At 43.2% G+C, this 22,459-nt stretch overlaps 1 protein-coding gene and 1 pseudogene across 1 annotated transcript; one reads left to right on the top strand and one right to left on the bottom strand.

The window, feature by feature from the left end:
* Positions 1-20: 20 nt before the first annotated feature.
* Gpalpp1 (GPALPP motifs containing 1) lies at positions 21-20,618 on the top strand. Its single transcript, XM_075948922.1, has 8 exons — positions 21-221; positions 2,612-2,744; positions 3,735-3,833; positions 6,762-6,867; positions 11,247-11,378; positions 11,850-12,014; positions 13,944-14,042; positions 16,521-20,618. Exons 1-8 carry the CDS (start codon positions 134-136, stop codon positions 16,737-16,739), a joined length of 1,041 nt encoding a protein of 346 aa, XP_075805037.1. The 5' UTR covers positions 21-133; the 3' UTR covers positions 16,740-20,618.
* On the bottom strand, positions 14,714-16,426 carry LOC142836086 (GTP-binding nuclear protein Ran-like; annotated as a pseudogene).
* Positions 20,619-22,459: the final 1,841 nt, after the last annotated feature.

The following is a 22,459-nucleotide window of genomic DNA, read 5'->3' as shown; positions in this document are numbered from 1 at the left end:
GTCTCCGTGACGTCATCAGAAGAGGCCGGAAAAACTTCCGGCCTTGGCTCCAAAGCTTGGTCTGCCGTCGGGGCTGGGTTTAAACTGCGTGTGCAGGTTGGCTTGGACAGTTAGCGGCTGTGCGACGCAGCGAATGGCTAGGGACCTGATCGGGCCGGCACTGCCGCCAGGCTTCAAGGTGCATGCGACAGCTGAAGACGAGGAGCGGGACCCGAGCCCGGGTAAGCAGCAGCGGACTCCTGCACTCATGAGAAGGGTTGTAGAGCACGGCGGAGTGGGCGTGGTCAGCCCAGAGGGGCAAACTGGTCACGTAGTGATGTTTAGAGCCTGATCATTATTAAAAGGACAATACAGTCCCAATTTGCGATTAATATGAATTAGATTGTGCTGTGAATAGGTTTGTACTAACTGATCAGTCTTCTTCCGGTCGTCTGTTTAACCCTTCCATCAACTGTATAAGAAAAGATCATAGTACCTATGTTACAAATGGTGACAGCGACTGGAGAATCGGTGCCTAGGTCACACAGCTAGTCAGTGATGAAGCCCAAAATAGAACCTAGTATCTCTATCCCCTTGGAGTTGGAAGACCCTTGCCAAAGATCCCGTGGCTCTCTCGTCCCCGACCTGACTTCCTGGCCTCTCTTTCTATCATTCCATCTTACACACGCAGTCCAGGGCTCACAGGGCCCGAGTTTATGCTTCCTCAACGATAAGCGGCTTCATTTGGCGTCTCTGGTTGTACGTATATGCCTGACAACTCCAACACAGCCTTCAAATCCCAAGTTAAATGTTACCTTCCTGAGTATTATCACGTCTTCTTCGGGGTTTTTCTCTGCCCGATTACACTGATATTAGCACACTCGGTTCGAATAACTTGTTGACATGTCAGTATCCACCATGTCACTATGTCTTGTAACCTTACCATACAATAGGCACGGTCTATACAGCACATCAACGCCTTTCACTCCTTCATGCTTTCCTGCCGTTAATGTTTGTCCCAATTTGCAGACTGGGAGTGACAGAACAAAGCTGAAGGAATATTGCAACTATTCCCTAAATCCTAGTTTCCTTTTCTGGCTACCCAGAGACTGTTTCCACCAGAGTCTTCCTTCCAGATGTCGGTTCTAGTGTAGCTGTTTTTAAAAATTCCTTTTATTGCCAGCAGTGGAGCACGCCTTTAATCCCAGCACTTGGGGAGGCAGAGGCAGGTGAAGCTCTGAGTTTGAGGCCAGCCTGGTCTACAGAGTGAGTTCCAGGACAGCCAGGACTACACAGAGAAATCCTGCCTCAACTTTTTTTTCCTTTTCTTTGTTTTATCAAGAAGTTTCCACTCAATTAAGTTTAAAAAAGTGTGAGTGAATTATATTGGGTAAATTCCCTGCAATCTATTTGCATATTTTAATGGTGGCAGACATTTGAGTAGAGTCTGGTTTTTGACTCTTACCAAGAGTGACGCCATGCACTGTGTGTACATATTATATATAAATCTTGTGTTATAGCTCAGCTTCAGAGTCTTACCGATTTACCAAAGTCCTCAGCAAGTATGTGATTCGATTCTTCTGTGTTCGTCCTAATCATTTTTCTGTCCTGGAACTTGCTCTGTAAACAAAGCTAACCTCAAACTCCCAAGGTCCACCTGCCTCGGCCTCCTGAGTGCTGGGATTAAAGGCGTGCTCCACCATTACCTGTCTTTCCTCTGTCTTTTTAATCTAGTGTTTTGAAGCAGTATTTTATGGTAGTTTTAATTTGCATTTCCTTGTAAGAAATGAAAGTGACCACTTTTCTTATTTTTATCATTTTTTACTGTTGTGCTATGATAAAGTCTTTTGTTCATTTTATATTAAATTCAATATAAAATTTGTCTTGTTGATTTGTAGAGTTTTTAAAATTATCATACAAAGCCTTAGGTTTCATTATTTATCTTCATATGTCTGTGTGTTCATGTGAACGCAGGTGCCTGAGGAGACTAGAGGTTGTGGGATCCCTTGAAAGTGGAGTTTGAGGCAGTTGTGAACCTCCTGATATGGGTTCTGGAAACCAAACTTCGGGGCTCTGTAGTGTGCACTCTTAACTGCTGCCCAGCCTCATTATGGCATTTTTAAACAAAATTTGTTTTTGTTGATTCTTCTCCCCATCCCCCTCACACCTGTTGCAGCCTTCACCCATCACCCATAACTTCCTTTCCAAGTACAGCTCTGGAGGGAAAGGTACCCTGGGTGTCAGAAACCAAGAAATACCTACAGCTGTGAGGGCAAAGGTATCCTGACTTGTCAGGAAGTCAGGCTATACCTGAAGCTAGGATTCAGTGGGGGATGGTCTCACTGAAGGGTGTGGCAATCCTGCTCCTTTCCAGGAAAAAATTTCTTTGCCAGTGCAGTGGTCTGCTCTGCTTCCCTAAGGGAGTTTCCCAGCAGAGATGTCCATTACTTCTCTGCTCCACTGTGCAAAGAGAGTTTCCCAGCAGAGATTCTGCTTCACTCCGGCAAAAGGAGGTCTTCACCCAAAGCTCTTTCAAGGGGTTTATTTGGGAGGGAGGAACGCCCTGAAGAGAGCTTCTCAGCCAGGAGGACTCGGTGAGCGACTTGTAACACATCCAACCACGCTTGTGCAGTTGCAGGGCCAGCGCTGCCCCCTAACTACAGAAGCAGCAGCTCAGACTCCTCAGACAGCGACGAGGACAGCAGTTCTTTGTCTGAAGAAGGAAATCAAGAGTCTGAAGAAGATGACAGTGGTCCAACTGCCAGGTAAGTCTCTCAGGTAAAGCAGGCCTCACACCTCTCCAGGGTTGGCTGGAACCAATAGCTCCTAGGAGAACTCGGTTTGCATTTGTGCAGCACAGGGAAAACGTCTTCTCATATGGCACGCCACACAAGCCGTATTGTCTCCAAAGGAACTTATTTTAATTGGGCATGGTGGTACCCGCCTTTAATCCCAGCACTCCAGAGCCTGAGCCAGGGGATCCACGTGAGTTGAAGGCCAGCTGGTGCTACATAGTGAGACCTTGTCTCCAAAAATAAAAAATAAAAACCAACTTATTCTAGTAGTGTGTAGATATGGAGATACCTAAAGTGAATGGATGTATTAATAAGTTAATAAGATTTGTGTGTATGGTGCTAGGGGATCAAACCTGTAGCCTGAGCAGGCTAGGCAAGCTCTCTGCCGCTGAGCTATACCTCCAGTCCAATAAGGTTTAATATATATATAATGTTTTCCCTTAACAAATTATTCAAATAACTAAATATTGTAAGTAAGCCCATAGAATTTCTTTTTAAAATTGATGTGCAGTGGATGTTCTGTTTAAATACGATTTCCTTCTAATCTAGCCTTACTAACCAAGGGTCAGGTAGATAAGTTGAACCTTTGTTTTTTACAGGTTAATAAGATTTCCGATGCCCTTGTAAGATTAGGCAACTTACAATGCTTCTGAGAGGGAGACTAGAAGCCAAACTCATGCAGCTCACTGAGAAAGGACTGAAAAGACTTTGTTTTTTTCACTTAATGGAATCTTGAATTCTCCACAAGATCCAGAACATTGATCTAGTCCTGAAAAATAAATAACTGAAGATAAATTCCAGTAAAAGAATAAGAACTATTGTATAAATATAAAATTGTTGTAAAAAAGTATATACATATATATATATATTTGCAAAATATATATGTTTATATATTTCCTTTGTCAGGGTTAATTTATGTGTTTCAGTGTTTATCTATGTAAAGTTAATGTTTTCTTTCAGTAAACAGAGGCGAAATCAAGATAGAGATGACGACGATGATGGATTTTTTGGACCAGCCCTTCCTCCTGGATTTAAGAGGCAGGATGACTCTCCTCCAAGGTGATAATGTATAATGCTTCAGCCAGTTTTATGAAGTTTATTATGCTGTATAGTTTTATGTAGAGACTGAGCCATGATCGCCGTCATTTTAGTTTTGAATGAGTAAGTTTCTCAGGTACGGAGCAAGTGAGAAGAGAAGATTAAGTCAGCAGATAGGGAGGAATAGAGCAGACACAGCATCCAGCCGGGTGACTGGAGAACTCTGGGGAAAGCAGTCGGCTGGGGCCCCTGATGGGCAAAGAGGAGCAGGCAGAATGTCCCCTCCTGGGAAAGACCCCCAGCCAGCTGTTCCCACAATATGCACTTTATGCCAGGGTAAACAGCAGCAGAGTCTTCTGCTGTAGGAAGGCACAATTCACCCCGAAGCTGTGTTCAGTTTCTACCCAACTGATTTACCTTCTGGACTCAGCCATGACAGTTGGGGACACTATAAGACAAACTTGCTTGGGCCTGAAATGGGGCCCACCTCCAGAACTACTTCTCAGGGAGCTTAAACAGCACATGACAGTTTATCAATATACTGCATATGACAAGCGTGCAGTTGCCAGCATGTCAGAGCACATAGAAGAGATGGCTGTTTCTTTTTATATCCAGAGTTGAGGATCTCATGTGCCAGTTCCTAATTTCCATGTAGCTATTCTTTGAAGTAGTAGGACTTCACAGTCTGCTGCCACCTTATATACTCCCCAGACAAATAATACTTCTTACACCTTTACAGAGTACTGCAAATGATACAGGTACATGAATGTGGCTCGCAAAACTAGAGGTTAGGACCTTCTGCCAGCCTGTTATAGATAAGTTACTGGCCCCAGGGAGATCGCATTCCTTCCAGGAGAGCTCGTTATATATAGATGGATCTTCTCACCCGAAAGTCTGCAGTCCAGACTTGAGTGCAGCCGGCATGACACCCCAAGTCTGCTTTTCAGTATCCATAACCTTGTGTTATGCATATCATCGTCACCTAGCACATAATATGCAGTTCCTTAGGCTGTTTGCTGAAGGTGTATATGAAACACAGATGAATTTTCACATTTAGTCTGGAGACTCTTTCCCCAGGGCTTCTCATTTGCATATGTAAGTAGTTCAGACTCTGAAATTTGAAATGCTCATGGTCCAAGCATTATTGATAAGCTGTACCCAACTTGTATTTAGCCTATGGCAGTTTTTTTTTTTTTGGAAAATTACCTTTTGGTGCTTTGTCTAGACATTATTTACCTTACAGATCTTTTGCTCATATACAGTGATTTCTGATCTTGTGTTTTAATGAGATTTCTGTATGTGCCACAATCTCTGGGTGTGTTTCTTGTGCTTTCTCTTTGGCTCTTTTTTTTGTCCTATTTTGGTTGGTTTGTTTGTTTTATCTTATTTTTAGATGCCTATTTGTTATCTAACGAGAGAGAGAAAGAAAAGATGTAGATTTGGGTGAGGAGGGAAGTAGGGAGGATCTGAGAGGACTGGGGGAAGGGAACTGTAATTAAAATATATTATATGAAAAAATCTATTTTCAATTTTTGAAAAAAGAAAATAACATTTTACACAATAAAACCCTTGTGTGAAATAAATAATAGCATATATTAGAGTAAAAAGCCTCTGATATAACTTTAGAATGCATGGCTATATTACATTTACTATATTTAAAAATTTGTATTACATTTTATTTATGGGGTGGGACACATAGGACACCACTACACATGTAGAGGTCACAGGACAATATAAACAGAGGTCTCTCTTTCCCGCCCTGTCCCATAACCACTTCCAAATAATCAGTCAGAGGCTTATATTAATTACTAATGCTCAGCCAATAGCTCAGGCTTATTACTAGCTAACTCTTACATTTAAATTAACCCATACAGGGCCAAACAGTGGTGGTTCACACTCGGGAAGCAGAGGCAGGCGGATCTCTGAGTTCGAGGCCAGCCTGGTCTAGAAGAGCTAGTTCCAGGACAGGAACCAAAAAAAGCTACAGAGAAACCCTGTCTCGAAAATCAAAACAAATAAAAATAAATAAAATAAATTAACCCATACATTCTCCTTGTTTGGCAGCTGGCTGGCATCTCCCTAACTCTGCCCCTCATCATCCAAGTCATCAGTTTGATTGTTCACCTAACCTTGTCCTGCCTGGCTATTGGCCAAACAGCTTTTATTATTCACCAATGAGAAGAACACATACTCACAGCGTACAGAAAGAGCATCCCAGAGCAGGACAACTTGTGGGAGTTAGTTCTCTCCTTCTGCTCTGTGAGTCCAAGAATTGAACTCAGGTCCTCCAACTTCACAGCAAGAGCCTTTACCCGCTGAACCTTCTCACGGGTCCAGTGTATTTACTGTCTTCTAAGATTATGCCACAGATTTTATCTTCATAAATTAATGTCTGTGTAGCTCTGGTAAGAATTATTCTTAGGGAAAAAAAACTTCGTGTGGTGCCTTGCCGTTGACTGCTGGCAGCTGTTGTGTGTACCTCTTGTGGATGTCCTCAGAATAGCACACTTTCTGCTTAAGAAGTTCTGACTGTAATTATAAGGCCAATGGAATTTTTTAGTGGATAACAAATATCAAACAGTGGAAGTCAAAGTACACGATGGAATATACCCTCGTGAGTATAGTCAGGTCGAAAGATTGACAGTTTTTGCTTTAGTATCTAGTTGATGGCACAGCAGTCAGGCACCTGTCCTGCAGCCTGAGAATTGAGTTCGATCCCTGGATGCGCTCCCCTCCACGTGCATACTGTGGCACACATGAGTCCATAAATAAATGAAAATATTTTTTCTGAAAATGAAGTAGAAAACTGTCGATACCAGTAAAGATAATGTTACAAAAGTTCTTATTTCAGCATCTGTTATTAACTGATTTTCTTATGATCGTGAACTTTTATCTGAAAACAGCTGTTTAGGGTCAAGAGAGAATGATAATGGTGTATTTTATTTTCAGGCCTATCATAGGTCCTGCCTTGCCACCTGGTTTCATTAAGTCTTCACAGAAAAGTGACAAAGGCAGAGAGGATCCAGGACAAGTCTCATCATCCTTCAACTCAGAGGTTTGGAAAGTTTTTGTTTAAACAATAAAATGTGTAACAAACGTGAGGTTGGTTAAGTTAGCGGCACAGTCTCCAGTTCTCCGTCTTTCTGCTCTGTCTTCTTAGGCATGCTAATCCCTCTTCAGCCTTGAACTAAAGAGATCCTCCTGCCTCTGCCTCCCTAGCACTGGGTTAAAGATGTCTACTACCACCGCCCAGCTTGAATGCTTTCTTTATACCTCTTATCCCTGGAAAAGTCTTCAGATTTACATGCAGTTCCCAGTGTCTAGACCTGAAGGAAAACCTCTCCAGAAGGTTTCCACAGGCTCTCTATTCACGTTTGTTTGGCCACAGTTGTATTAGGTGTCTGTGTGTGTGTGTGTGTGTGTGTGTGTGTGTGTGTGTGTGTGTGTGTGTGTGTGTGTAAGCCTGCCAGGTTAATACTGTGAGACCAAAGTGAATGGCTTTGAATTATCCAACTTTTCCCTCTAGGACTTAGAAAAGGCTCCAGTTTCGTGATTCCAAAGAAGGCAAATGATGTAGAGTAATTACTGGTAGGAACTGTTACCATGACCACCACCACACTGGAATAAAAGAAGAGACTGCCAGGGCTTAGGAAATTTAAATTACATACCTAAGATCACAGGGCAAGGTTGAGGCAGGGCCCTAGCAGGTGCATCATTTCTATTGAGATTTTAAGTAAGGTTGCTGTCACAGATCCTGGAGCTCAGTGGGCATGCCCAGAGGAGTTCCAGGTTCTTGTGTCCGCAGACAGGGGACTGAGCATTGATACAGTTTGTGTCAGAAACAGGTTTGATAAGTAAAGATCACTACCAATCAAGAGAACAGTCAGCTGCTCTCATGGATCTGCTGAACAGAGGTGGGCTTCTGCATCTCACGGTGTAGACTCTGGCTTACTCGTGTAGACAGGCATGCTCTGTGTGCTGTCTGTTCCGAGTAATTCTGCATAGAGCTGATGCTTCCCGTCCCCTCAAGCTTGCATCTCCACCAGAGCATGAGTCAAGCCCACCCGCAGACACTTGGGGGCGCTCTGCTTGTGTGTTGCTTTCCAGATTCCTTCGGATGGGGAAGCGTTTAGTCTCCTCTTGGCCAACTGATTTCTGTCATACACTCATTTTGCCCCCTTTGCCCAGGGCCCTGCCGGCCCTACTCTCTGCCTTGTTCTCCTGTCTTGAGATAATAAACCCGTGAAGACACTATAAATAAGTCACCCAGGGCGTCACAGCTTTGTACTGTCCCAGGTTAGATTTGAGTTTATGATTCTGATTTTCAATTAAGTGTGTTATTTCTTATTGCTTCTCTGATCCTCCATCCAGTTCATGTCTCAACATCATAGGTGATCTTTGTTTCTAAAAATACCTAGCAAGATGTGATGAAATTTTACCTTCATGAAAACTATCTTATTAGATAGATGTTAAAATAGTACTAGCGTATCTTGCCATCAAACACTAATATTTTTATTTGTTTGTTGGATTTTTTTTGTTTTGTTGTTTTAGTGAGGCTTTTTAAAATTAGATTTTTGTTAGTTAGTTGGTTAATTAGTTTAAGGCATGGTCCCTTCATAGTCCTGGCTATCTTGAAACTCACTATGTAGACTAAGCTGCCCTCAAACTCACAGAGATCCACCTGCCTCTGCTTAGATTAAATACATGTGCCACCATTCCTGGCCACAGACACTAATAATTCTTAAAACTTAAAAGGTTATTGTAGGAGCTGGAGAAATAGCTCAGCAGTTAAGAATATTTGCTGCTGTTCCAGAGGACCCAAGTTCAGTTCCCAGCACCTACACTGGGCGTAACTCCACCTCTAGGGGATCCAGTACAATCTTTAGTCCTCTGTGTGCGTCCACATATATGTGGAATATACATAAAATGAAACACACACATACACATAAATAAAAATACATCTATTTTTAAAAGTCTATCATATATTTTGTATTTGCTTACCTTATACCACAAAGGTTTGTGTCTATAGAAAATTACAGTTACACTTAAGATAATGTTTGCGCGCTGGTGAGCTGGCTCAGCGTGTAAAGGTGCTTGCTGCACAAACCTGGCAACCTGAGTTCCATCCCTGAAACACTTGTAAAGATGGAGGGGGAGAAATGGCTCCATGGCATTGTCCTCTGGCTTCTACACGCTCACTGGCACACATGGACACACACACGGACACACACACACGGACACGGACACACACGGACACACCAATCGTTATTTTTTATCTATGGAGATGCTTGTGGCAGCACAGTTTACTGTTGCAGAGGTAAGCTGTCAACACTTAAGGTTCCGTCAGCAGTGGGTGAATTCAAGAAGAGAATGGAAAGGCTCTCGTGGGAGTACAGAAAACACCGGTCCTGTAAGGGTTATTCTTAGGTACTAGTTATAAAACTTGAAGTAAGTTCCCTATCTTCTTAATAGACATATTCAAATATCCATTTCCTCAAGAAGAAAGGAAAAAGAATATCATTTCACAGTTTTATTGTAGGAATTAACTGTGGTGTTGAATGCCAGAGCCCACCACACACACACACACACACACACACACACACACAGAGAGAGAGAGAGAGAGAGAGAGAGAGAGAGAGAGAGAGAGAGAGAGAGAGATCAGAATAATCTACAAGAGCAGGGATAAAGTTATTTAATTGCACTTGTGTGAGTGTAAAAAGAACAGCCCCAGATAGAAGGTACTGTTGAGTGGCTAAAGGGGAAATGAAAGGGGCATAAATGAACTCCTTATCCAGTGAGCTAAGAAATAAACTAAGGTGTAGAAGCTGTCATAACCAAAGGGCAAGCGTGCTGTTAATCACTGTAATAAATCTACTGAGGACAAGGACAAACTATAAGCCTTGGGATACTACAGCATCTATCCATAGTTGTACCTGGGACCATCAATACGACTCAGAACAAGATGCAGGTCCAACCTATCTCCATCCTTTTGTCAGCCAAAGCACCTTCCATTGGAGCCCCATGGATTGGGGCTGGGGTGATTTTCACTGTCCTTCCTCTCCTCCACAAGGATCTTTCCAGACTTGCTCATGGTCCTGTAGCAGCCTGCCTGCAGGAGCCTCTCTGTCCACCACCCACATTCCCTGGGGATTCTGCCTCTTGGTGTGGACCCCAGCCCTTCTCCGTCTTCCCTCCTAACCCATCAACCTGCAGAAGCTCTGTCTACCAGGGACCCCGCAGCCACCACAGTTGCCTAGGATCCAGAAAGGGCAACAGCAGCCAGAGAACAGAAAACCCACCCAGCAAAGACGATGCCTGATGTGGACACCAAGAAGAACCTCATACATCACAGCTTGGATGCCTAGGTCTTGTACAGGAGCACAGCTGTGAACAGTCGAGACATTACCTCCACCAGAAGCTAGTAACCCTTTGCAGTAGTCCTGAAAAATGCAGTATAGCTAAAGTTGGAGGCAAGGCCCTTAGGACAGCAACTGTGGATATGGTCGAGGACAGTAAAGAGGGTATGAATAAATGCCTCAGTGAAGTCTGCAAATACAAACAGCTGAATGAGATGTTGAAAAATATTCAAGTCAAGAAAGTAGAATTTAACAAAGAAATGGAATCACTACAAAGAAAACCCAAACAGAAATAAAATTGGAAATGAAAAATTTAGGGTGTCAAGCAAAAGCCTCACAGGCCTCACCAACAGAGTACAAGACATAGCAAAGGAAGTCTCGGGTGCTGAAGACAAGGCAGAGGGGGTGGGTCGCTCAGTCGAAGAACGTTAAATCTACAACAGTTTAGACTTAGGGAATAAGAGGTGGCCTTTACCAGCACTGTTTTGTCTCTTCAGTAAGTGGACCATACTGGGACTGAATAAGTCAGTGCATCTGGGTCAGTGCTTTGGGAGCTGTGAATACAGTACTTGTTTCATAAAAGCTGGTAGTAATATCCTGATTCACCTGCCGTATTCAAAGAGCTTTTTATGTACAGAGAAGAAAATTGGTTTGAAATGTGTCATTTCTGACCAATTGGTAATACATACCAGGAACACTATGTTGAAAAGAATTCTAAGGCCAGATCTCTGTCCACCAAGAAGAGAGTTGAAATCCTGGAGATGAGACTCAGTGGTAGAGTGCCTAACATGTACAGAGCCTGGATTCCCACCAGCAACATAGCGGGGGGACGTATAAATAGGAAGATATAGTGAGGTCTACGATGACATAGAAAGGGAACCGGGACAGTCCACATGCTATGCAGCTGTCGTCTTCCAGGAAGCCAAGAGAAAGCTCACTGTTCAGTGCTGGGCTAGCAATAGATTTTTTTGATTTATTGTCTATGCATAATCCATTTCAGCTAAATTTCAAGTAATTTAAGATCATTGCCTGTAACCTACTGGTCTCTTCTTACAAAGATACTGTCTTGTCTTAAAAGGAAGCAGAGAGCAGTGAGGATGAGGACATTGTTGGACCAATGCCTGCTAAAGGACCAGTTAACTATAGCGTGACAACAGAGTTTGAAAAAAGGGCCCAGAGAATGAAGGAAAAATTGACCAAAGGAGATGATGTAAGTTTTCAAAGCTTTTCTTTACTGGTTTATTTGATGTGTCTGAGCATTTTCCCTGTGCATGCCTGGTGTCTGAGGAGGGTAGAAGAGGGACTCAGATCCCCTGGACCTGGAGTTACAGATGGTGGTGAGCCACCACGTGGGTGCTGGGAACTGAACCTGCATCCTCTGCAAAAGCAACAAGTGCTCTTAACCCCTGAGACAACACTCTTCTCTTAGGAAGTAGCATAGAATGTGTACATTTATATATAGGGGTGTGTGTGTGTGTTTGTGTTTGTGTGTGTGTAGTTTTGTCTCGTTTTAAGACAGTGTTTCACTTTGTAGCCCTGACTAGCCTAGAACTCACTATGTAGCCAACACTAGCCTTGAACACACAGACATCTGCTTGCCTCTGTCTCCCCAGAGCTGGAACTAAAGGCGTGTGCCACCACGCACAGCTGCTGCTTTGTTTTCAGCTTATTTCTCATACAGGATTCCTCGAAACCAGTCACAAGAGAGTCGTGGATGACTGAGCTTCCTCCAGAAATGAAAGACTTTGGTCTGGGGCCAAGAACCTTTAAGAGAAGAGCTGATGACAGATCCGGAGACCGATCGGTCTGGACAGACACCCCAGCTGACCGGGAAAGGAAAGCTAAGGTAATAGCGGTTTTGGTTTTTTTTTTTTTCTTTTTCTTGTATTTTGTTCAGGTATACTGTCTAGTTTGGCTTGAACTTGCTAAAATGGAAGGTGAAATTATTGAAGGGTACTGATGATGTAGAGTTTTGAGGACAACAGGACAGTTGTACATAACCCAAGGACTTGGGTGACTCTGAGTCGGTTGTCCGACACTAGTGAGGATTGAAAACAACATACTGGTAGCATTATGCGAGAGGGAACAAGCTTTATTCAAGAGGATTACAGAGATGTGAGAAATTGAGGAAAAGTATGAAATTAAAGAAAATTTGAACTCTTGGGCATGGTAGGGGTTTCCAAGAACTTCTCTCAGGTTTTAAAGGTCTGTGGCAAAGATTGGACAGGGACTGAGTAATTGCTGTGAGATTGGTTAGTTCTCTGGGCTATCATGAAGGTAATGGATAGCCCACATGTTTTATGCATGTTCCCTGGTCCAACCACAGAACTGTGCTGTTTATGTGCTGCTAGGGATAGTCAACTCCCCCCACTGCCTCCACCCTCCATCCCCACCCCCCACATCCCTCTCTGACTTAAGCCATTGACCTTGACTGTCACTGGCTGCTGTTTCTCACTTTGTCTTTGCAAGTGTTTTAGGAGCTATTAATTATACCCAAGTTGTCCTCTGACTTCCATGTGCACACCATGGCATGTGTTCCCCCACTGCCCCACAAAATTAAAATGTAAGAGATTGTTTGTTTTGCTTTGTTTTTTTGAGACAGGGTTTCTCTGTGTAGCCCTAGCTGTCCTGGAACTCACTCTGTAGACCAGGCCGGCCTTGAACTCTGAGATTCACCTGCCTCTGCAACGCGAGTGCCAGGATGAAAACAACCCAGTATGCACAGGATTAGGAAAAAGACAGCACATGCTGTCAAACCTCAGTAATCTAGAGGCTAGGGTTCTGAAGTGCTGTTTTGTTTTTGTTGAGACAAAGTTTTGCTCTAGCTCAGGCTAGCCGCTACTCAGCAATCTTCTTGCCTTAGTTGCCCAGGCTTGGGATTACAGCCATGAGCTGCCCACTTGTCTCCACTGATAATTTTTAAAAGTTTTTGTTTTATTGTTTTTTTTAATGTGTATGAGTATTTTGCCTAATTGTATGTCTGTGTACCACATGCATGCCTGGTGCCCACAGAGGCCAGAAGAGGGCATTGGATCCCCTGGAACTAGATTTACAGACATGTGTGAGCCTCCATGAGGATGCTGGAAACTATATGAGGTTTTCAGAAGCAAAAGCAATTTTGAAATAATGCCTTCAGAATAATGGTGTCTAGTCATGTTTGTGTAGCTTCCTCCTTCTGGTATGTTCTCTAGAGATAACTGTAACCCTTCACTGCAGGGCAGTCTTAAGGCGTGCGTGTGTGCGTGTGTAATGGAATGTTTGTTTTATTTTGTTTCTGTTGGGGTACACCTCTCTTTGACGTCACGCCACACCCCTTTGCTGTTCTTGCTTCTGTTCATTCCAGTTCCGGGTTTTTCTGCATTGACACTCATACCATCATTGAGTGCTGGCGGTGTCCTTTCTTTTCCCTTCTTTCTCCCTTTTTTGGTCAATATGTACACACTTTAGTTTTTTCTTTTACTGTTTTTGGAAACAAACAGTGGAAGATTTCTCATGTGTTATTTTCCTACATTTTGTGGTTTTTAGTCAAAACTCAACCTGAGTTTCTTCCAGTTGGGTGGCTGGGAGGGTTTGCTTTTCATCCCTTTGTCCTCTTTCTCAGGAAAGTCACAGGCGCCTGCACTAACTGATCTTTCTCAACTATGCAGCTGTTTCTGACTGGGAGGAATTCAACCAGGCTGGCTTTAGTTCAGTTTCTTGTCATTTAATCTAAGTAAAATTAATAGTATTTCTTTGTAATTCTATTTTAAGTGATGTTATTATGTTTATTCTTCAGGAAATACAAGAAGCAAGGAAGTCATTCAGTAAGAAAGATGAAGAAAATATTTTGTCAGGAAGGGATAAGAGACTGGCTGAGCAAGTATCCTCATACAACGTGAGTAAGAAAATAAAGTGCATGAAGATTTGGATACTCTCCTCCTCTCGCTTTTCCTCCCTTTTACACTTGGTTCTCTGCTGAGACTTCTTCACTCCACCGCCCAGGCTGCCTTCTGAGCCTCTTTCACTCCGGAGTTCACTGGTCTTATATTTTTCTATCTTTTAGGTTTTTTGTTCTGTTTGGTTGTTTTTGTTTTTTCAAGACAGGGTTTCTCTGTGTAGCCCAGGCTGTCCTGGAACTTGCTCTGTAGACCAGGCTGGCCTCATACAGTGATCCACCTGCCCCTGCCTCCCGACTCTGGGATTAAAGGCGCATCCGCCACCCGGCATAGTTCTGCTGTTTATCTTTCTTGTTTCTCTTTCTCTCCCTCATGTATTTGATTTCTACTTTATTCTGATTCTAACCAAAAAGAATGAGGATGACATAAAAAACAAGACCTCAGCACTGAATATTGTGATGTGCTGTATAGAGTCTTATCTTTGATATTCAGGAAGGAAACAACTGTGTTCCCAACAGCTAAATTTGCAAATACTATGCAAGTCCAAAAAAATGAAGGAATGTTTCAGCTGCCACATTAGCTCCGAAGTCCCGTCATCGCCCTCAGCATCCCAGTGAAGTCCGTGATCTGCTTAGCTAACCGAGGTGACGCCCACACTTCACCACGGACGTCACAGGAAGCCTGTAACACTAGACTTCTGATGCAGGGCCCCAGCTTCACCTGTTCTCAGGTCAGCATCCTCATCCAGGAGGGCGGTTGTGTGAGCAACCCAAGTCATGCCAAATCATATTGTGCTGCCAAAGCTGGGTCCATGATCAGCTCAGGTGGGGTGAGAATAAGTGTTGTAACAAACTCCCAGTCAGGATCTCCACTGAGCTTTCTGGCAAGCCAGAGAAAGACTTCTCAAAGTTGTAATTATTTTCGACAGAAATGTCATAGTACTGAAAATAGAGATTTTTGTCGTCACTTTCCTTTCTTAATATCCACTTTGTCGGCGCACAGTACAGTGGGGATGTTTTCACACACACACACACACACACACACACACACCAGTTGACTGTGCCAGTTAGGTACATTCTCGTAAGTAACTTCTGATGTTACGTCAAACATTATGAGGGCACGCTGACTTTGGATGTAGTAGCCGTCGCATAGGCCCCCAAACTTCTCCTGGACGACTGTGTCCTACACCTTGAATGCGATGGGTCCCTTGTTGGTATAGAGCACAAACAGGTGCAGCTCCACACCTTAGGTGTCTGCATCCTTCATCTCGAGCTCGCTCATCGAGTGGCTCTTCAAAAACGTCCTCTCCCCAGCGCCACTGTCAGCCACCAGGATCAGTTTGAACCAGACCAACAGCTCTCTCTGGTGGCCATCGTGGGGTCCTTTTCTCTCTCTTTCTACACCCTTCTTTCACTTTAGACACTGCAGACCACTGTTGGTGAACAATTGTATATACCCCTCTGTATATTGATAAGTTGTTTTGAACTTGTAGTTCTTATCCACTAAGTTTTATATCAAGAGTTTAATTTCTGCTGGGCGTAGTGGCTCATACCTTCAATCTCAGTACTTGGGAGGCAAGCAGGTCTCTGTGAGTTTAAGATTAGCTTGATATACAGCAAGGGATACATAGAGGGCAGCCAGGGATACATAGAGAAACCCTGTCTCAATAAAATAAAATAAATAAATAAAAATTAAAAAAGAGAAAGAAAAAAGTTTAATTTCTGCTGGGTGTGGTAGGGCACACCTTTAATCCCAGTACTTGAGAAGTAGAGGCAAGTGAATTTCTGTGAGTTTGAAGCCAGCCTGATCTACAGAGAGAGAGTTCCGAACCAGTCAAGGCTACTTGAGACCTTGTCTCAAAAAATAGACATGAAGTTTAATTACTAAGGGGCACCTTGAGCAGAAAGCAAGAGTCCTGTTTACTCGTAGAGATCCTTAGTATGTAACTTTTAAAATTATAAACAAATTTGGAGTGTTTGGTGGAAAGATATATAGAAGAAAAAAGGTTTTCTTTTTTAAGATGTATTTATTATGCAGTGTTCTGTCTGCATGAGTGCCTACATGCCAGAAGAGAGCACCAGATCTCATTACAGATGATGTGTGTTAGACAGAGGCTGATTATTGGTTCCCAACTGCTCACCCCCAAAATAATCACACAGAAACTGTATTAATAAAATTGCCCATTCTTTCACACCCCAGTTCTTGGTTTATATTCTTGTTGGGGCTTAAGTAACCATGACTGTGTTTCCTTCCTTTCTTGCTCTTTTGCTGCGTGTAGCTAGTAGACGTCTCTGTTCCTTCTGAATTGTATCTACCACAGCTGTACGTTTTCTGCAGAGATGCTATCTTGGATCCAGAAACCCCCATCAGTGTTTGCAAGCATGTCTCGTTCACATTGGCCCAGCCTGCTTCCTGGCTGTAGACTGTCTATAACCTACATGGCTAAGGCTCTTTCTTCCATTCTCCTGCTTCCCTAGGAGTCAAAGCGATCAGAATCCCTCATGGACATCCATCATAAGAAGTTAAAGAATAAGGCTGCGGAGGATAAAAACAAACACCAAGAGAGGATACCATTTGACCGGGATAAAGACCTCAAGGTTAATCGGTTTGATGAGGCTCAGAAAAAAGCCCTGATAAAGAAATCCAGAGAACTAAATACCCGGTTTTCACATGGCAAAGGCAACATGTTTTTATAATAAGTGTACTTCAGTGAGGTACACTCGCGCTGACCGATCTGACCCCCTCGGAATATCCTTTCTCTACAGTAATTATGTGCACAAACACTTCCTTTTGTAATAAAGGGTCTGCGATTTTATAAACTGTGACTTTTGAAAATTTCGGGGTAAAATGTGGTTAACTGGAAAAAATAGCTTTGTCTTCACAGTGACCTAACGGGACATTGCTATTGGAAAAGCTGAGGGTTCCAATGAAGAGAAATGGAACTTCACAGAGTGTGGTGTGCAACTTGAGGGGTCGTGTGCTCCACTGGAAAGAAAGAAAGGGATTCTGGTATTATCTCTGTGTGCGTTTGTTCACTTTTTGAGACAGGGTCACACTGTGTAGTCTTGGCTTGCCTGGAACTCGCTGTGTATGCCAACATACTGGCCTCAAACTCACAGATATTCACCTGCCTCTGCCTCCCAAGCACTGGGATTAAAGGCAAGTGCCACCAGGCCCTGTTCGTTGAACAAATTCACAATTAGCAAAGAGTCATTGCTTCAGAAGGCCTCCCTAAGTTTTTCCATCTGGTGCACATTTACCTATGGGCCCATCTGATGAGCGCTGTGGTTCCTGCTTGTGTAAGGAGCTGTGTAAGAACTGAGGACTTGTGAACTAAGCCCCCCTATGATTTGTAGCAGTATAAAATGGACTCAATATTGAGATGTGATTTTAGAGAACAATATGTTTCCAGCTCACTTAATTGTTACCTCAGAGGGATTGCCTATGTCATATCTGCCTGTCCACCATTATTTTATTTGTTAGGGATGATCTTTAAAAACATACAATTTGTCCTGTTCTGTGTGTCCTTTAAAGTACTATGGGGACAGATCACCAATGTTTCTTATATAGAATAGAATATTTTGGGTGCTTGTGGCTTTTCATCATAAAATTATTTTGAGTCCATTCCCACAACACTCCAGTCCCCAGTGTTTTATGGTGTTTTACATGTTCTTAGTTCTGACTGGGACTGTACACTGAATCTCAACGCAGCCTGGAACGTACACTGAATCTCTACCACAGCCTGGACCGTACACTGAATCTCTACCACAGCCTGGGCTTTTTTCTCAAATATATTTAACCTGCACCAATGTGTCAGGTCTTTGCAAATCCATGAATTTTAAGTTGCTTGCTTTATCCTCCAAACTTCACCTAGTAAATGCACACCTGCTTGAAAATACATGGCATGGGGTTTTGTTCTTCCTGCCTTGGCGTGTTTGATGCCTGGGAGTTTTTATTTACTGTCTGATAAGTTGTTTTTATTGTTTTTTAAGGTAAAGAAGGCTGTTTGGATTATCTCATGTTAAGCAAATATTCTTGTGATATTTTTTTTTAAACACAAGTAAATATTTTTAGGGAGGCCGTCTAAAGGACATTATACTCACCCATTGTCATCCACATAAGGTCGAGGACGCCTGTCTTCATGGTCTCACCAAGGCTGGCTGCATCCTGGACCTTCTCATGGATGGCTGGATTCATATCTGTACAGAAAGAACACTTTGTAGCTGGTTTACTGTAAATCCTGGATAGCTTATTTTAATTAACCAAATAATGACTGAAAATGGGAAATCTGTACCCAGAACCACACTAGTGGGAGTAATGTATGTTTTAGTGCTTTAATCAATGCTTCTTAAACTGTTACAGAAACTCCTGCATAGGGAGGGAAAACCTTAATTTGAATTCTATGCACTTCTTGCAGGTTTTCTAGTTCCAATGAAACGTATAGTTTTAATGGAAAAGCATTCTGATTCCCGATTCATGTGAACTTTATAGAAACTGGGCAAACTGTTGAGATTACAGTATAAAGTATTTCTTCATCGGGTCACATTTTCTGTGCTGGTGTAAGCAGCCTAGCCAAGGACTACTGCTTTTAAGAACCTGAGTTATTCTGAGCGAGCTGGAGAGGCTTGTTGTCTGCACAGAGTTAGACCTATCTTTGACTAAAGGCAGTGGTAATTTCTGCACATAAAACTTTTACATGGGAGTGTTAGTTTTGACTGGGTGTGGTGGTGCATGCCCAGCACTCAGGAGGCAAAGGCAGGCAGAGCTCTGTGAGCTCCAGCCAGCATGGCCTACAGAGCAAGTTCCAGGATAGCCAGGGCTATGTAGAGACCCTTTCTTAAAAATCCAAGAAAAAGGAGTATTTAGTCTGTCCGTTTAATTTTGTGATTTTTTTTCTCCTCAATGAGAGGGAAAAATGGTTTTTATCTATGAGAAAACCTAACATATTTTGTGAAATTTGGTACTTTTTTGAAGTTAAAATACTAGAAATAAATCTTTTTAAAAGGAGATGCTGGTCTGGAGAGATGGCTCCAAAGTTAAGAGCGTGCAGTGCTCATCCAGATGACCCGAGTTCAGTTCCCAGCACCCACACACAGTGGTCCTCAGCCCCTGTAACTCCAGCTCTGGGGGTCTGACTCCCCTCATGGCCTCTGCAGTCACCTGTACTCAGGTACGCAACTCCACACACAGACACATACTAGTAAAGATACATCTTAAAAAAGTAAAAAATAATCCTATCTGACATTCACTGGCCTTGCTTTCTCAATGGAAGGGGATAGGAATCTTTATAATGTGCTTGTGTTTCCTGTGGCCCCAGCATGAGGGACAGGCCACCAGCTGTACTGCCTCACGGATGAGCCAAGGCTCTTTTCTGTCGCCCAGGTGATAATTCAGCAATGTGTGAGCCATTTCCAGAGTGGTTTAGCCACATGGAGACACAAATCCCAATTTAATGCTGTGTGACCGTTACAGAAAGGTGTTCCACGTGTCTTCCCCTCTCCTCCAAACTGCAGAAGGCCTGTTTGGATCCATTCTCCTGGCCGTTGGCATTCTCTGATAATGGACTTTTCTAATAAATACCCTACATGTTTTGGCAAGTCTCATAGGGCCGCGGTGCCTTTTGTAATGCAAAGATGAAGCGAAGCACGGCACGAGGTGCAAGGGGAGGACACTGATGCTCACCCCTGACGTGGCCGTCCAGCTCTCCAGCTTCTCAGCTGGGGCAGATGACAAGCCTCAAACAGTGGCCACGTTGCTGGTGAGCAGATGGTGGCACTGTTGGTTTGGGTAGTGGGGGAAGGAGAGGGAGAGAGAGAGTGGCCCAACCCAAGGTAAGACTTTGAGATGAGCCTCAGCACAGAAAACTCAGCCCCGCTTGGGGGCTGAGGGACATAGTCTATGTAGTTTTTAATGTTCGGGTGTAACAGCACATTTACCGCTTTAATATTTAATCATCCTTTGTTAACAGTGAGATGTGTGTGCAGCTGACCCTTGTTTCAGAGTTACATACATCATTCAATGTTACCTTTTGGTTTTTGTGCAGGCCAGTAATGATTGGGGGCGGGCACAGCTCCTAGGGCCCACATGCACTAGCACTGGCCCATGGTATTACAGGCATTTCTAGAAAAGCCTCTCCAATGAATTAGACCTACGAGGGGGAATTAACATCGAGAGAAATGGCTTCTGAAGCATCAACAGTGTCTAGTTTTCTATTTCAGGATATTAGTTTCCTTGGGTTCTGATACCATCCTGAGGCTACAGACTATAGTCACAGAGCCGTATGCTGCTGTAGAAGAGCTTTGTGTTTGGTTGTTTTTGTTTTTTTTTTTAAACACAGCTTTAAAAAAAAAAACCATTTAACAGGGCCTGGGGCTATGGGTGAGTGTGAAGTCCTTGGCTCAATCTCCAGCGTTTCCCACCACTGAAATACTGTTTATTGTGACCAGGGTGTGTACAAGGTTAAAAAACTGTAGCCTTTTCATTTGGAGGATTACAATTAAAAGTTTGTTTTTAGAAAAGGAGAATTCTGAAGTATAATTTTATACAGCTATGAATAAAATGTTCTCTGTATCTGAGTTGCAGTCTCTTTTTTTTCCCCTTATTGCTTTAATATTCATAGCTTTCCTGAATATTACTGGCAGCAAGATCTGGTCAGCCAGTCATCGTGAGCTGTTATGAAGTGGTGGTGGGGGGGAGGACTCCAGGGTATATATGGGGGAAGATGCTGGTGCACACACCTGTAATCCTACGTTCAAAAGACTAAGGCAGGAGTATCACAAGTTCAAGGCCAGCTTGGACTGCATCGTGAATTCAAGTCCAGCTGAGATGGGAATGGAAATACTGTACACGGTGGAAATACTGCACACAGGGTGGAATTATTGCACACAGGCTAACAGGGTATACACAGGATAGAATACTACACACAGGATGGAAATACTGCACACAGGGTGGAATTGTTGCACACAGGCTAACCGGGTATACACAGGATAGAATACTACACACAGGATGGAAATACTCCACACATGCTAACCAGCTGCACAGGCAAAACCATGTGTTGTTTCTACGGTTTCCATCTTGTCTTTGATTTCCACCAGGGTTTTAATGAAAATTCCAATATTTCTTGTGGTATACCATCAACCCTGAGTTCACCCCCAGATTTGCAATGTCTGTGTCTGGCCATCGTGACTCCCCTTTTCAGTGGGTAACTGCTAACCCAGGTCTCAGAATCTGTGTAAAACAGCAGCCAACGAGAAACATGCTCTAGCTGATGGGGTTGGGGTGGTGTTGTCCAATGAGATGGACTGTTTCTAAAAAGCCTGCTCCTTCCCTCCTCATTCACTCACTGCCCTCAAACCTCAAACATCAAGAAGTACATTGACCAAAAACAAGGCAGATGAGAAATGAGGCCGTCCAGTTTCTCCGCTGCTGCAGTCTGATGTCCTTTGTAAATCACAGTATAATTCCGAATGATACAGTTAGACCTTCCCTCTACAAATAAGGAAAAAATGAAAAAAAAAATAGGATTTCCAACTCCAACCCAATTGAGGGCCAAAAAGCCCCTTTAACTGGCAGCTGGTCACATCTCTCGGCTAGAAGGCCAGTGGCTAAGGTGGCTCTGGTTAGAGGTTAGTCACAGTGGGAAAACAGATTGGGCCTCACTCCTTCAAGCTCACCTCAGCTAGCTGCCATCATGGGTCAGGGTGTCCGGACAGGGTGCCCTTGGATCCCCTCAGTGCTGTGTGCCGTTTCTTTTCTTTTTTAAGATTTATTTATTATTACAGATACAGTGTTCTGCTTGCATGTACACCTGCGCTCCAGAAGAGGGCACCAGATCTCTCCATAGATAGTTATGAGCCACCTTGCTGGGAACTGAACTCAGAACCTCTGGAAGAACAGCCCGTGCTGTTAAGCTCTGAGCCATCGCTCCATTTCTTAGTGTGCATTTCTTAGCTCTGAACCACAGGATAACACCAAGGAAGCGGAGATCATAGTTACCGAACAATGGCATATATACATGGCAAGCCAAATTTGGAGGGGTAGAAAGAAAACTACCATTGGCAAAAGGCCTAACGTGGAGTAGTTATATATGGCTTTTTAGCACATTTGACTAGAGGTCATGTTTAATTAACAGTTGTACATCCTTAGCAATTAAATGTGTTGCCATGGAGCTTCCAGCCTCTCATCCAGAGCAATTAGATCATTTGTAAGCGAATGATCCCAGAGAAAATAAGAGAGGGGGGATTGTTCTTGCACAGAAAACTGTTCCAAAGTGGGATTGTTTATGCTCCTAGCAACCTACCAAGCTCCAATGTGGGCAATATCCCAAGGTAATCTAAGTCTTAATGATACAAACTACAGAGTTCTAGAATGAACTCTAAGTTCTCTGTTAGAGCTTAGGAGAAGGTTCTGAGGCCAT

Source organism: Microtus pennsylvanicus, chromosome 15, assembly GCF_037038515.1.
Source record: "Microtus pennsylvanicus isolate mMicPen1 chromosome 15, mMicPen1.hap1, whole genome shotgun sequence".
Lineage (NCBI taxonomy): Eukaryota > Metazoa > Chordata > Mammalia > Rodentia > Cricetidae > Microtus > Microtus pennsylvanicus.
Note: the sequence above shows the minus strand (reverse complement) of the source record. Positions and strands in the feature narration are given on the sequence as shown.